We start from the raw sequence: 15,970 nt of genomic DNA, 5'->3' as shown, positions 1-15,970 counted from the left end.
GCTGAGGCAGAAGAATAGCTTGAACCCGGGAGGCGGAGGTTACCGTGAGCCGAGATCACGCCACTGCACTCCAGCCTGGGTGACAGAGCAAGACTCCATCTCAAAACACACACAAAAAACGAACTTTTCTTTGCATTCATAACTTGGCTGACTGTTTGGCACAACAGGCCTAGCATTTAGCCTATCTTGCCTTTCAACATGCCTTCCTCACTAAGCTTAATCATTTATAGCTTTTTACTTAAAAACTTAAAATGAGAGACATGCGACTCTCCCTTTCACATGAACACTTAAGAGGCCATTATAAGGTTAATAACTAGCTTCAAGATTGTTGTTTATTATAAAACGGGGAAAACCAAGGAGAGAAAGAGGGAAACAAGCCAGTCAGCGGAGCAGTCAGAACACAAACATTTACCAATTAAGTTTGCCATCTTATATGGGTACAGTGTGTGGCAACCCAAAACAATTAGAATAATAACATCAAAGATAACCGAATATAGATCACCATAACAGATAATAATAAAGTTTGAAATATTAAAATAATTGCCAAAATGTGACATGAAGTAAGCAAATGCTGTTGGAAAAATGGTGCCACTAGACTTGCTCAATGCAGGGTTGCCACAAATCTTCAATTGGTAAAAAAAAATCAATTTCTGGAAAGCACAATAAAGCAAAGTACGATAAAAAAGCACATACTTGTAAATGCTTTCCTCATATTTTCTTTATAGACATACCTTCAAACCCATTCTCTTTAAATCCTGAATAGCCAGTGGCGGGAAATAATCAAGCCAATGTTCTGCTTCAGAAAATTTTACTATCTCTTCATCAGACAGACCAAGGGATTTCATAATGCCCCACTGGTATTTAGCAGATCCAGCTTTAGCAGCAGCTTTACTCTGAAAATAATGGAGAAAAATAAACTCGATCAAAGAATAACCAACACTCCAGGAAAATGACCCAAGATATTAATGAATGTAATTTTTTTACATTCTAAAATAATGCTGATACATCAGAACACTGCAGGAATTAGCTGTACTATTAGTCTGTACTAATAGTACTAGTCTGTACTAAATAGTACTAATTTAGTCTGTCAAACTATATAGCCAAGATATCCGCCAAGACACTGGCACCAATAATAACTAAATGGATGGCAACGTAAAGAACTACCCATCATGAAGATAAGATCTCAATACCAGACCTTCTGTTTCTTTTATCCTATTACCACATTTACGTTATTTATCTATAAAGAGGCCACTCACAAGACTTTCCTCCTTTTCCAAAAATTATGAATATCCAAAAGACAACCAAATGCCAGAAGTTGAAGGCAGGAAATTTGGTTAAACTGTAACACTATGATGAGGCAGCATAAGAAAATTTTGAGGGTGACAGAACTGCTCTATATGATACTGTGCTGGTAGAAACATGACTCCAGGCATTTTCAAACTCACAGAATTATACATCACAAAGAGGAAATTTTGGGCCAGGCACTTTGGGAGGCCGAGGCAGGCGGATCATGAGGTCAGGACTTCAAGACCAGCCTGGCCAATGTGGTGAAACCCCGTCTCTATTAAAAATACGAAAATTAGCTGGGCATGGTGGCAAGCGCCTGTAATCCCAGCTACCCTGGAGGCTGAGGCAGAAGAATCGCTTGAACCGGGAGGCAGAGGTTGCAGTGAGCCAAGACTGTGCCACTGTACTTCAGCCCAGGCGACAGAGACTCCATCTCAAACAACAACAACAACAATAATAATAATAATAACAATAATACAAAAATTAGCTGGGCATGGTGGCACACGCCTGTAATCCCAGCTATTTGGGAGACTAAAACATGAGAATTGCTTGAACCCAGGAGGCAGAGGTTGCAGTGAGCCAAAACTGTGCCACTATACTCCAGCCTGGGTGACAGAGCAAGACTATGTCTTGAAAAAAACGAACAAAAAAAAAAAGTAAATTTTATGGTACGCAAATTTTTAAAAAATTCAACCAGGATGCTGAAGGAACCTAAGGAGGAATGCAGACTGTGACAAATCTATCTAACTGCATTACAAATATATGATATAACCACACTCAAGGGGGAGGGAAGAAAGGAGATGATCTAGGCAGTTTTGGAAAACAGTGTGATTAGATTCTAAAGACAAAAAGAATTACACACAAACACTGTACTTTCGTCAGTAAAATTGTTTCTCCCAGGGGTATAGGTTGGCAATTCTGAAACTACTTTACTAGTAGTCTAGGACTGAACAAATAAATAAATATACTATAGGTAATGAGAGCCAAGTTTCTCACTGTTGTAGTAAGAAGTCACGAATAAGCCAAGGGAAAATGCTAGAATGAGACCCATGGTGCTAAAATGGAGCTAGGGGTATCAATATGAACTTCCTTGTTTTTTAATAAACATTCAAATAGATAAAGAAATAAAAACAGATGTGTATGCATGGCTTAGCAGACATAAATATATTTCCTTGCTCTTTCCACTGAGAGTGCCTAGAAGCAGTGATATCCCCAGGCAATGAGCAGACCCAGCACTCAGACCTTAGTTTCTGAATACCATTCTTCAATAAAAGAAACCTTGGAGAAGTGGTTGATTCCTTGGTTGAATCATGGAAAATACAAGCCTGGAACAGCTTGTGACACCATAAAGTAAGATAAGAAAGCGCTTTGAACAAAGGAAAATGAGGGAATGTCTAATGGACACAGGAGCCAAGCTAAAAAAAACTCCCAATGGCCAAAGCTAGAACAATTTATTTATTCTAGCTTTATTCTAATGAAAAAGAACAATTTGACAACAAATTACGGTGTTATTAACAACCACACACACACACACACAAAAACAACCCAACAGCCAGGCACAGAGGTACAAGCCTATAGTTCCAGCAACTCAGGCGACTGAGGTGAGAAGACAGCTTGAGCCCCGGAGCTGAGGGCCAGCAACATAGTGAGACTCCATCTCTTAAAAAACAAAAAGCTCAATGGTATTGGCTTATAACCTAAAGAATAAAGTAAATATCCATGAATCCATATGACATGGAAAGGATAGAATAAGTAAGTGGGGGAGAAAGGACAGCTCTTCCTTTCAGAAGAATTATAGATAATAAATATGAAAAGAACGAGGAAAATGGAAAATCACAATTAGAAGACTACAGTAATAATTGTTGTAGGCAAGATCCACTGATGAATGCTAAAATTAATGAGCAAATATTTAAAAAGAAACACAGTATTATTTCCATGGCCTCAAAAGATCTCTCCCAAAATATATATTAATTATAAAAAAAAATGAAATCTTTACAGGAGAAAAACCTGGCAGACACCATCTTAACCAAATGATCAATGTTAACATCACCAATAATAAGATATATCAGTATCATATACTCCCTAATGTTTGAGAACGACAAATTACCTAATAGTCTTCCTCCAAATCAATAACCTCAGTCTAACGATGAGAAAGCATCAAACAAACTCAAACTGAGGCATAATCTATAATTATCTGACCAGTATTTGTTAAAAGTATAAAGGTCATGGAAGAAAACGAAAAATAGAAAAGATTAAGGAAACATAATAAGGACACATGACAACTAACTGCAATGTGGGATCCTGGATTGGACATTGAAGAGAAAAGGACTTTAGTGAAAAAACTGGTAAAATCCAGAAAGTCTGTAGTTTAGTAAATACTACTGTACTAATGTTAACTCCTTAATTTGAAAAGTAGTATCATAGTTATATAAGATGTAACATCTATATACTATCTTGCAGTTCTTCTGTAAATCTAAAATTACTTCAAAAAAGAGGAGAAAGGAAATAGGAAAGTCAGAAAAAAAAATTTTTTTTTTTTTTTGAGACAGAGTCTTGCTCTGTCACCCAGGCTGGAGTGCAGTGGCGCCATCTGGGCTCGCTGCAAGCTCCACCTCCCGGGTTCACGCCATTCTCCTGCCTCAGCCTCCCGAGTAGCTGGGACTACAGGCGCCCACCACCACGCCCGGCTAATTTTTTGTAGAGATGGGGTTTCACTGTGTTCGCCAGGATGGTCTCGATCTCCTGACCTCGTGATCCACCCGCCTCAGCCTCCCAAAGTGCTGGGATTACAGGCTTGAGCCACTGCGCCCGGCCAGAAAGATAATTTTTTGCTTTGATACTTTAAAAAAATTATCTAGTACATTTTATGTGTTGGGCACTGTGCTAGTACTGGGAATGCACATGCAAATCAGAAAAAATAAAACTTCAACCAACATAAATATCAACCACTATCAAACCTTTTTTCCTTTAGCTTTATCCTTAATTATTACATCTTCTGTTTTAACATTGGTTTCTTCCTCTTCCTCTTCTTCATCTGGAAAATCAGGGGGGCAACCATACAGCTCTATTTCTCTTTTCAACTTATCAGCACATGCCTACAACGAATATTAGAGATAATGAAGTTCAAAATCAAGGTAGACACAATTTCAGTTTTTTACTGTTTTTATTGCCAACTAAAATTGACTCTGAAATTTTTTGCAATATATTGATACATATGTGGCTCCACTACAGAAAACTGAAACAGAGGCTGGGAGCAGTGGCTCACGCCTTATAATCCCAGCACTTTGGGAGGCTGAGGCAGGCAGATCACTTGTCAGGAGTTCGAGACCAGCCTGGCCAACATGATGTCTCTACTAAATATAAAAATTAGCTGGGTGTGGTAGCACACGCCTGTAATCCCAGCTACTTGGGAGGTTGAGGTGACAGGATCGCTTAAAACCAAGAGGCAGAGGGTGCAGTGAGCCGAGATCACATCACTGCACTCTAGCCTGGGCGACAAAGCAAGAATGAGCCCCATGTCTCAAAAAAATAAAATAAAATAAAATAAAATAAAAGGTATAAATCATGTACCTCAAAATTCACTAATTTATAAAGTAGTATTTTACCTCATTTACTAAAAGCATTTATTCAACACACAGAATATTCAATATAGTATACTATATACTGTATATATTAGATATATAAAGATATAGGAAACATAATGTGTTATCATTTTGGATAACATTAATAACATTGTTTCTCAATTTAAAGATTACTGTCAAGAGAGGGGAGGGATAGCATTAGGAGATATACCTAATGTAAATGACGAGTTAATGGGTGCAGCACACCAATATGGCACATGTATACATATGTAACAAAGCTGCACATTGTGCACATGTACCCTAGAACTTAAAGTATAATAATAATAAAATAAATAAATAAAATCCCACCAGCAAGAAAGAAAGAAAGATTACTGTCACATATCCTACCAAGTAGATAGGATAGGCTTTAAGTCAGAAAACAAATGGAGATGAAGTGATTTACCCAAGGTTACACAGCTAGCAAAGTTACAGACTTAACCTTGGACTTTCCACTCTAGCTCTTATCAATTATACCACAATGAGTCCACTGTCAAAAACAAAGATGACACCAAGTAAACACTGTTAAAGTTATGAAAAAAATAAGAAATATAGAAGTAAAAACTTTTTAAATGGAAAAGGCTCTTCTATCTAGAAGAATTTCAACCACTAATAGAATAATAAAAACAGGCAAGGATGATTAAAGGATGCTAAAGCCACAGGTTATTGAGTAACAGGACCTTCAGAGGCTCTCAAAGTGTTATCCTATAGATTACTTTTTAATTTCTTTTTTTTTTTTGAGATGGAATTTTACTCTTGTTGCCCAGGCTGGAGTGCAACGGCACAGTTTCGGCTCACTGCAACCTCTACCTCCCAGATTCAAGCAATTCTCCTGAAATAGCCTCCGAAGTAGCTGGAATTACAGGCGCCTGCCACCACGCCCGGCTAATTTTTGTATTTTTAGTAGAGATGGGGTTTCACCACGTTGGCCAGGCTGGTTTTGAACTCCTGACCTCATGTGATCCTCCCAACTCGGCCTCCCAAAGTGATGGGATTACAGGCATGAGCCACCCTGTCTGGCCTTACTTTTTAATTTTATAGGAGGAAAAGTCACCTTTAGAATGAGGAAACCTGGCAGGATTAACTTAATTTCACTAAAATGGGAGAAATTACCATTTTATATGCTTTTGAGGTGATACAATGGGAAGTTTATACCTCAACAATGAAGTATTCTTGTCAAAATATTTGCCCAACCCTAATCATGAAAAAACAATCAGAAAACTCATATCATGGGACATTCTACAAAATAACTAGCTTAGACTTCAAAAACATCAGTATCACGAAAAACAACTAAAAGATAGTGAAAAGAATGGATAACTAGATGCAGTGTGTGCTCCACAAAATAAAAAGTGAAAAACAGCAGGGCGTAGTGGCTCATGCCTGTAATCCCAGCACTTTGGGAAGCCAAGGCAGGCAGATAACTTGAGGTCAGGAGTTCGAGACCAGCCTGCCCAACATGGTGAAACCCTGTTTCCACTAAAAATACAAAAAACACTAGCCAGGCATGGTAGCAGGTACCTGTAATCCCAGATATTCAGGAGGCTGAGGCAAGAGAATCACTTGAACCTGGGAGGCAGAACTTGCAGCAAGCCAAGATTGCACCACTGCACTCCAGACTGAGTAACAGAGCAAGACTCCGCCTCAAAAAAAAAAAAAAAAAAAGGGAAAAACAGATGGAAAGGACATTTTGAGTCTACAGAAATTTGACTACAGATTAGATGAAGACGATAATATAACATCAATGTTGAATTTCTTGGAGGAGATTACAGGACTCTGATAATGTAGAAGAATGCCCTTGTTCTCAGAATACATGCTGAAGTATTTAGCAATGACATGTCATACCTGCAACTTTCTTTCAAAAAGTTCACAGAAAAAGAGAGAGAAGGGCTAGGCGTGGTGGCTCATGCCTGTAATCCCAGCACTTTGGGAGGCCGAGGTAGGCAGATTACCTGAGGTCAGGAGTTTGAAACCAGCCTGGCCAACATGGTGAAACCCCATCTGTACTAAAAGTACAACGCTGCACTCCAGCCTGGGCGACAGAGCAAGACTCCAACTCAGAAAAAAAGAAGAAAAAGAAAGAGAAAAGCACGCATGCGTGCATGTATGCTAAGAGACAGAACTAAAACAAATATAGCAAACGTTAAGACTTTGTAACTACAGGTGAAGGGTGGAGGGTGTTCATTGTACTACCATTCCACCTTTTCTGTAGGATTGACATACTTTAAAATAAAAGGTTGCAGAAGGCCGGGCATGGTGGCTCATGCCTGTAATCCCAGCACTTTGGAAGGTCCAGGTGGGTGGATCCATGGAGGTCAGGAGTTTCAGACCAGCCTAGCCAACACGGTGAAACCTCGTCTCTACTAAAAATACAAAAATTAGCCAGGCGTGGTGGCGCGTGCCTGTAATCCCAGCTACTCGGGAAGTTGAGGCAGGAGAAGGAGGCTGCAGTTAGCCAAGATCACACCATTGCACTGCAGCCTGGACGACAAAAGCAAAACTCCATCTCAAAAAAATAAAATAAAATAAAGTAAAATAAAATAAAATGTTGGAAAATAAAAAGAAATAGGATTTAAATTTCCTAATCCTATTATATAAAGGAATCCTTTCAATTCTAGTTTCCTTTCCTAGTCTTCATTGAGAATTATTTCTAATACAAACTTATGACAAATGAAGATATTTGCAAAAATGATCAAAATACAACTGCTTATTATTTTATGCCTGCATCTTACATATGTCACAAGTGCACAATGGCTGTACATTTTTCATTTTAGTAAAACAGAATCAGTTATTACCTAACTGTAATACAGACATAAATATACAAGGTAACCAAAAGACATTAAAATCACTTAGTAATCACTTAGACCATAATGGATGCCCTTTATTTAAGCATTTCTTCAAATGTTGTTTATTTTTAAATTAATTTCCACTATCATAAATTCAACTCATTTCGCCGGGCGGTGGTCAGCTTGTAATCCAGCATTGGGAGGCGAGGGGGGATCACCAGGTAGGGATCGGACCATGAACCGTCTCTAAAAAAAAAAAATTAGCGGGGTGGTGGGGCGCCTGTAGTCCAGCTACTCGGAGAGGCTGAGGAGGAGAATGGGGAACCAGGAGGCGGAGCTGCAGTGAGCGAGATCGCCACTGCACTCCAGCCTGGCGACAGACGAGACTCCGTTCAAAAAAAAAAAAAAAAAAAAAAAAAAAAATTCAACTCATTTCATACTTTAATGCAGCAATACTTGAAAATCCTATTTTAAGCTCTTGAATTGGGTATTACTACTTGCCCCAAACTAAAAAGAGTAGAAACCAATCCTATTAGCAATCTTACCTTAATAGGCATTCCAGTACAGTGCAGGCCAAAGGGAAACAGACAACATTTTCCTTTCAATCGCTGGTACCCTACGGCAAACTACAGAAATAAAATTAAATTTAAATGCCAGACAAATACAAAATGCTAACTTTTCACACACAAAAAATTAGTTTTCTTCTTTACATCCTCCTTTGGAACGCCAGTTAGATTTTAGGCATTCCAAAACTCACCAACCTAGGAATTACTTTTCAATATGCATACATGCCCAGACCCTTGCACATATACACATATGGCACATGAAAATTAAATATAAAAATTAAATTACTTAAATGGGCCGGGAGCAATGGCTCACGCCTATAATCCCAGCACTTTCAGAGGCCGAGGCTGGTGGATCACAAGGTCAAGAGTTTGAGACCATCCTGGCCAATATGGTAAAATCCCATGTCTACTAAAAATACAAAAATTAGCTGGGCGTGGTGGTGCATGCCTGTAGTCCCAGCTACTCGGGAGACTGAGGCAGGAGAATCGCTTGATTCCAGGAGGCAGAGGTTGCAGTGAGCCGAGATCACGCCACTGCACTCCAGCCTGGTGACAGAGCAAGACTCCATCTCAAAAACAAATAAAATAAATTACTTAAATATAAAAATTATGCTTTAAGGAATTTTAAGTTCTCTTAACAGGAAATAATAAATTCTATATCTGCCATTTTCTTCAAAACAATATTCGTTAAAAACCTTCCTCCCCATTATAGCAAACATAGGGAAACATTACCTCACATTTGGATAAAGAAAATGTGTGTCCCAAATGAAGGCGTCCATTCATATATGGATATGGGAAGGTTACAAAATACTTGCCCTTGCTGCAAAACAACAGTATAAAAAAGAAAGTACAGAAGAATAAATGTTAAGTTCCTTTTACAATAAGGAAGTGGGGTGAAGGAAATGCTTGATATAAATAACTTGTTACGTTTAGTTATTTAAAAAATATTTACAAGTAAATTTATAAATCTAGAAATTTAAAACTCTCTAAAATTGAAAATTACTTTAGATTTACAAGAAATAAGACTTTTATAGGTTGCTATTAAGAACTAAATAGCCTTGTAACGAATACTAGAGGTTTAATTTGAGCTAAAATACTTGAGTAAAGATAATATACTAGGTCAGGCATGGTGGCTCACACCTGTAATCCCAACACTTTGGGAGGCCAAGGCTGGTGGACTGCTTGAGGCCAGGAGTTCGAGACCAGCCTAGGCAACATGGTGAAACCCTGTCTCTACTAAAAATACAAAAACTAGCCGGGCGTGATGGCGTGCGCTGATAATCCCAGCTACTCTAGTGGTTGAGGCACGAGAATCAAGAATCGCCTGATCATTGAACCCGAGAGGCAGAGGTTGCAATGAGCTGAGATCATGCCACTGCACTCCAGCCTGGGTGAAAGTGAGACTCCATCTCAAAAAAAAAAAAAAAAAAAATTCTTTAATACCCTTATGAACCTAGGCTAATTTAATATTTTACTGAATAAATGAGATTTGTTTTCACTTGATACTAGACATATATAAAGCAATTCAAAGTTCCTCAGGTAATATAAAACATCCTCAATATTACATGATATGTGGTAGATTCACTTTAAAAGCATCCTTTAAACCTTCTTATTATTTTTTTAAATTTTTTAGTTGTTTTTGTAAAGACAGGGCTCTCAATATAAGAACCACCATGAGCATGAGCCCATGAGCCACCATGCTTGGTCTGTATTCTTTATTCTTATGAAGAATATCTAACATACATACTATGTTATGAAGCATAATAAAATGAAGAGTAGTAAACACACCATCTGACTTACGAACCCACTGAAACTACCCGTTTCCTCTCTACTGTCCCACAAGAGATAACCAACATTCTGAAATTTGCTTTTACTGTTCCCTTGTTTTTGAATAGTTTGCACACTTGCCAGCACCCTTAAACCATTTATCATTGAGTTTCGCTCACTCATGAGTTTTATACAAAAAAAGGCATACTTCATATAGACTTCTGCAATTTGCCTTCTTCACTTGACATTATATTACTTTCTTCAGTGTTACTGCATACACCCATAGGTAATTCTCTTTCACTAAACAAAGCAGCTTTTTCAGTTCACTTTTAATTATTTTAAATTACCTTAAAGTTAACCAAACCTCTAGAAGCAAAAAGAAGCTTCAAATTACAGCTTCAAGTATAACACCAGAGACTGTATTACAGCAATTTCTTTTTCTCTTAAAAAAAAATAATAGGCTGGGGCCTGGTGGCTCACACCTAATCCCAGCACTTTGGGAGGCAGAGGCGGGCAGATCACCTGAGGTTGGGATTTCGAGACCAGCCTGACTAACGTGGAGAAAACCCGTCTCTAGTAAAAATACAAAATTAGCCGGGCGTGGTGGTGCATGCCTGTAATCCCAGCTACAGGGGAGGCTGAGGCAGGAGAATTGCTTGAACCCGGGAGTCGGAGGTTGCGGTGGGCCGAGATCACGCCATTGCACTCCAGCCTAGGCAACAACAGCGAAACTCTGTCTCAAAAAGATATATATATATATGTATATCCATTAGAATATAGCTTAATAAGCAAGGAAAAAAGACTTTTGAATCAGAAAGTCCTAAAAACAAGCCCAGGCCCAGTCAATTCCCAGTGATGTAACCTTGAACTGGATACTTAGCCTCTGTGTGCCTCAGTTTCCTCAGCTGTAAAAGAGAAATTTTAAAAGCTGTTAACCTTAAAGGACATTGAGAAGATTAAGGCCAGGCATGATGGCTCAAACCTGTAATCCCAACACTTTGGGAGACAAAGGTGGGAGGATTACTTGAGCCCAGGAGTTCAAGACTAGCCTGGGCAAGACAGCGAAACTTCATTTCTACAAAAGAAATTTTTAAAATGCTGGGTGCAGTGGCCCATGCCTATAATCCCGGCACTTTGGGAGGCCGGGGTGGGCAGATCACTTGAGCCCAGGAGTCGGGATCAGCCTCAGCAACATAACAAGACCCCATTTCTACTAAAAATAGAAAAATTAGCTGGGTGTGGTGGCGTGCGCCTATAGTCCCAACTACTCAGGAGGCTTAGGTGAGACGATCACCTGAGCCCAGGAGACAGAGACTGCAGTGAGCTGAGATCACACAACTGCACTCCAGCCTGGGTGACAGAGGCTCGCTCCATCTGACACCACAGACTCTGTCTCCAAATTACAAAAAAAAAAGATTATGGCAGGGCGCAGTGGCTCACGCGTATAATCCCAGCACTTTAGGAGTCCGAGGCAGGCGGATCATTTGAGTTTGAGACCAGACTAGCCAACATGGCAAAACGCCATCTCTATTAAAAATAAAAATTAAAAACTAGCCAGGCGTGTTGGCATGCACCTGTAATCCCAGCTACTGGGGAGGCTGAGGCAGGAGAATCACTGAACCTGGGAGGCAGACGTTGCAGTGAGCCAAGATCGTGCCACTGCACTCCAGCCTAGGCAAGAAAGCAAGACTCCACCTCAAAAAAAAAAAAAAAGGCCAGGCGCGGTGGCTCACGCCTGTAATCCCAGCACTTTGGGAGACCAAGGAGAGCAGATCACGAGGTCAGGAGATGGAGACCACAGTGAAACCCCGTCTCTACTAAAAATACAAAAAAATTAGCTGGGCGTGGTGGCGGCCACCTGTAGTCCCAGCTACTCAGGAGGCTGAAGCAGGAGAATGGCGTGAACCCGGGAGGTGGAGCTTGCAGTGCGCCAAGATTGCACCATTGCACTCCAGCCTGGGTGACAGAGCAAGACTCCATCTCAAAAAAAAAAATTAAAAGGTAAAATGAGGCCGGGAGTGATGGCTCATGTCTTATAATCTTAAGAGCTTTGAGAGGCCAAGGCAGAAGGATCACTTGAAGCCAGGAGTTTGAGACCAGCCTGGGCAACATAGCAAGACCCTGTCTCTAAGAAAAAAGAAATTAGCCAGGCATGGTGGCGCATGCCTGTAGTCCCAGCTACTCAGAAGGCTGAGGAAGAAGGATTGCTTGAGCTCAGGAGTTTGAGGTTACAGTGAGCTATGATTGTGCCACTGCACTCCAGCTTGAATGACACAGCAAGACTTTGTCTAAAAAAAGAAAGAGAAAAAGGCTAGGCACGATGGCTCATGCCTGTAATCCCGGCACTTTGGGAGGCCAAGGCGGGCGGATCACGAGGTCAGGAAATCGAGACCATCCTGGCCAACATGGTGAAACCCCGTCTCTACCAAAAATACAAAAATTAGCTGGGCGTGGTGGCACGTGCCTGTAACCCTAGCTACTAAGGAGGCTGAGGCAGGAGAATCACTTGAACCAGGGAGTTGGAGGTTGCAGTGAGCCGAGATGGCGCCACTGCACTCCAGCCTGATGACAGAGCGAGACTGTCTCAAAAAAAAAAAAGAAAAAGAAGATTAAATGAGAATATACATGTAAAAAAATTTGCCCACACATTTGCCAGCACACAGTAAGTGTTCAATGTTAACTTACTATTAATGTTGTTATTATAACCATATTTCTTCAATCTGAAAAAGCACATTTTCTTACATCTCAACATGTATTAATCTGGGATATAGCTTATAATTGATGCATACATTTATTGTGGCAATGCTTGGGGGACTTATTTTGTTTTTGTTTTTCCCAAATATCATGTCATGATCTATGTTTGTCTTTAAATCAGTATTATTTTAGTATCACGGCAATGCAGTATTTAAGAAATAATATCTTCAACATTTACACTTTTACAAGCATTAGGTTTACTACTAAAGAAAAAAACATAAAAATTTCCATTTTCTGTCTTTGGAGATAATAATCGTCTGTGAGTCTAATAGAATAATTTCATTTTGTCAGTCAGCAAAGAAAAAAATCTCAAAACATCCTTCTTTGCCTAAATATTTAAAATACTGTAGTCTTTAAAACAAAGCAAACTTTATTTAGAAAAAAATCTTTACAAACCCCATAAGAAGAAAGATCCTAATTCATATGCAGAAAGTGAAAGTCACCTCCTTCACCCTGTTTCAGGCATTATAAATACAATCTACCTTATGGGTTCCACCAAGCTGTTTCTGTACTATAAAGCCAACGGTTTCAGAAATACAATGTGCAGGGCCAGGTGCGGTGGCTCACGCCTGTAATCCCAGGACTTTGGGAGGCCAAAGAGAGTGGATCACGAGGTCAGGAGATCGAGACCATCCTGGCTAACACAGTGAAACCCCGTCTCTACTAAAAATACAAAAAATTAGCTGGGCGTGGTGGTGGGCGCCTGTAGTCCCAGCTACCCGGGAGGCTGAGGCAGGAGAATGGCATGAACCCGGGAGGCGGAGCTTGCAGTGAGCCAAGATTGCGCCACTGCACTCCAGCCTAGACGACAGAGCAAGACTCCGTCTCAAAAAAAAAAAATAGAAATACAACGTGCAGAACTTCACAAACTATTACTTACCTGGTCCGTTTCTCTAAATTAGATGCATTGACCTCAAACACTCTCTCAGTATCCCATTTCTCTTGGATTTCTTTCTCAATCTTCTTCAAAAAGTCCACTTTGGCTGTTCCTTTTCTTTCCTATTGGACACAAAGAGAATAATCCACTCTCTGTATTTCAGCACGCTTGCTTTAAAAAAGAATTGGGTTCACAGAACTGAGCTGCTCACTGATAAAGACTGATTTTTCCATGGTTATCTTGAAATTTAAATGAACATTAAAAATTAGGGTTATCAGCAAGGCATGGTGGCTCACGGTATGTAATCTCAGCACTTTGGGAGGCCGAGGCGGGTGGATTGCTTGAGGTCAGGAGTTCGAGATCAGCCTGGCCAACAGGGCAAAACCCGTCTCTACTAAAATACAAAAATTAGCTGGGCCTGGTGGTGGGTATCTGTAATCTCAGCAACTCGGGAGGCTGAGGCAGGAGAATCACTTGAACCAGGGAGGTGGAGGCTGCAGTGAGCCGAGACCATACCACTACACTCCAGCTTGGGTGACACAGCAAGACTCCGTTGGAAAAAAAAAAAAATTAGGATTATCATGACCTGTGTACCTCAAACCTCAAAGAAATGGTTGAACAATTCCTGAAATATGTAAAAGGCTTTGATAATGCTTTTTTAAAATTATATACTACAATGTTAACATTGTCATCAAGTGTTTCTATTTAATTAAAATACATGAATACCAAAGATACTGATAGAGAACTTCTCTCCAAAATTGTTAAAGAACTGTTCATATGAAATTAAAATAAAACAGGCTGGACACGGTGGCTCATGCCTGTAATCCCAGCACTTTGGGAGACCGAGGCGAGAGGATCACCTGAGGTCAGGAGTTAGAGACAAGCCTGGCCAACATGGTGAAACCCCATCTCTACTAAAAATACAAAAATTAGCTAGGCAAGGTGGCACGCACCTGTAATCCCAGCTACTTGGGAGGCTGAGGCAGGAGAATCGCTTGAACCCGGGAGGTGGAAGTTGCAGTGAGCCAAGATCGCGCCATTGCACTCCAGCCTGGGCAACAAAAGTGAAACTCCGTCCCAGAAAAAAAACCTGGACTCTTTTCAAGTTTCCATAAAACAGTGATTGCATAAGGTATTTTCTTTTCTAAGAAATAATAAGCCTGCACATCTGTTCATCCCTTTCCATTCCTTCATTTAGACTATCAACTCCACTGCCCCCTCTCACTCCAAAACCTCTTCTTAATAAGTAACTTGAATGGATGTAGTGCCTCATGTCTATAATCCCAACACTTTGGGAGGCTGAGAAGGGAGGATTATTTGAGGCCAGGAGTTTGAGACTGGCCTAGGCAACACAGAAAGACCTCCTCTTTAGAAGAAAAACAATTTTTTTGGCCAGGCGTGGTGGCTCATGCCTGTAATCCCAGCACTCTGAGGCCAAGGCAGATGGATCACCTGAGGCTACGAGTTCGAGACCAGCCTGGCCAATATGGCGAAACCCCATCTCTACTAAAAATACAAAAATTAGCCGGATGTGGTGGCATGCGCCTATAATCTCAGCTACTCGGGAGGCAAAGACAGGAGAATTACTTGAACTCAAGAGGTGGTGGTTGCAGTGAGCCGAGATGGAGCCACTGCACTCCAGCCTAGGCAACACAGCAAGACCAATCTCAGTTCACTGAAACCTCCATCTCCGGGGTTCAAGCAATTCTCCTGCCTCAGCCTCCCGAGTAGCTGGGATTACGGGTGTGTGCCACCACACCTGGCTAATTTTTGTATTTTTAGTAGAGATGAGGTTTCACCATGTTGGCCAGGCTGGCCTCAAACTCCTGACCCCAGGTGGTCCACCCATCTCAGCCTCCCAAAGTGCTGTGATTACAGGCATGAGCCACCCCGCCCGGTCTGTAAAATATAATTTCTAATATTTTTACAGAGGAAAGGACCCATCCACAAAGGCAAAAGTATGTAGGGCCTCATGAAGCCTAGTCATATCTCCTACCCTACGGTCATGGGTAATATGAAATTTCACTGTATTTATGTGTGTGTGTCTGTGTGAGAGAGAGAGAGGGTCTCCCTCTGCCACCCAGGCTGGAGCATAATGGTGCAAGCACCAGCTCACTGCAGCCTTGATCTACTGGGCTCAATCAATCTTCCCACCTCAGCCTCCTGAATAGCTGGGACTACAGGCATATGCACCACCACACCCAGATAGTTTTTGTATTTTTTTGTAGAGACAGGGTTTCATCATGTTGCCTAGGCTGGTCTTGAACTCCTAGGCTCAAGCAATCCACCAGCCTTGGCTTCCCAAAGTACTGAGATTAC

The 15,970-nt window shown here is 40.7% G+C and overlaps 1 protein-coding gene across 2 annotated transcripts in view; it reads right to left on the bottom strand.

Moving 5' to 3' along the window:
- LARS1 (leucyl-tRNA synthetase 1) overlaps positions 1-15,970 on the bottom strand; it is a 69,058-nt gene that overhangs the window by 50,024 nt on the left and 3,064 nt on the right. For both annotated transcript variants that reach the window (XM_030827089.1, XM_030827093.1), the window contains exons 2-6: positions 13,655-13,773; positions 8,986-9,073; positions 8,233-8,313; positions 4,245-4,382; positions 732-893 (exon numbers count right to left, since the gene is read on the bottom strand). In XM_030827089.1, coding sequence (XP_030682949.1) covers positions 732-893; positions 4,245-4,382; positions 8,233-8,313; positions 8,986-9,073; positions 13,655-13,773 — 588 coding nt within the window. The remainder of the gene's footprint in view (positions 1-731; positions 894-4,244; positions 4,383-8,232; positions 8,314-8,985; positions 9,074-13,654; positions 13,774-15,970) is intronic.

Source organism: Nomascus leucogenys, chromosome 2 (genome assembly GCF_006542625.1).
Source record: "Nomascus leucogenys isolate Asia chromosome 2, Asia_NLE_v1, whole genome shotgun sequence".
NCBI classification, from domain to species: Eukaryota; Metazoa; Chordata; class Mammalia; order Primates; family Hylobatidae; genus Nomascus; species Nomascus leucogenys.
This window is presented reverse-complemented; position numbering and strand designations above follow the sequence as displayed.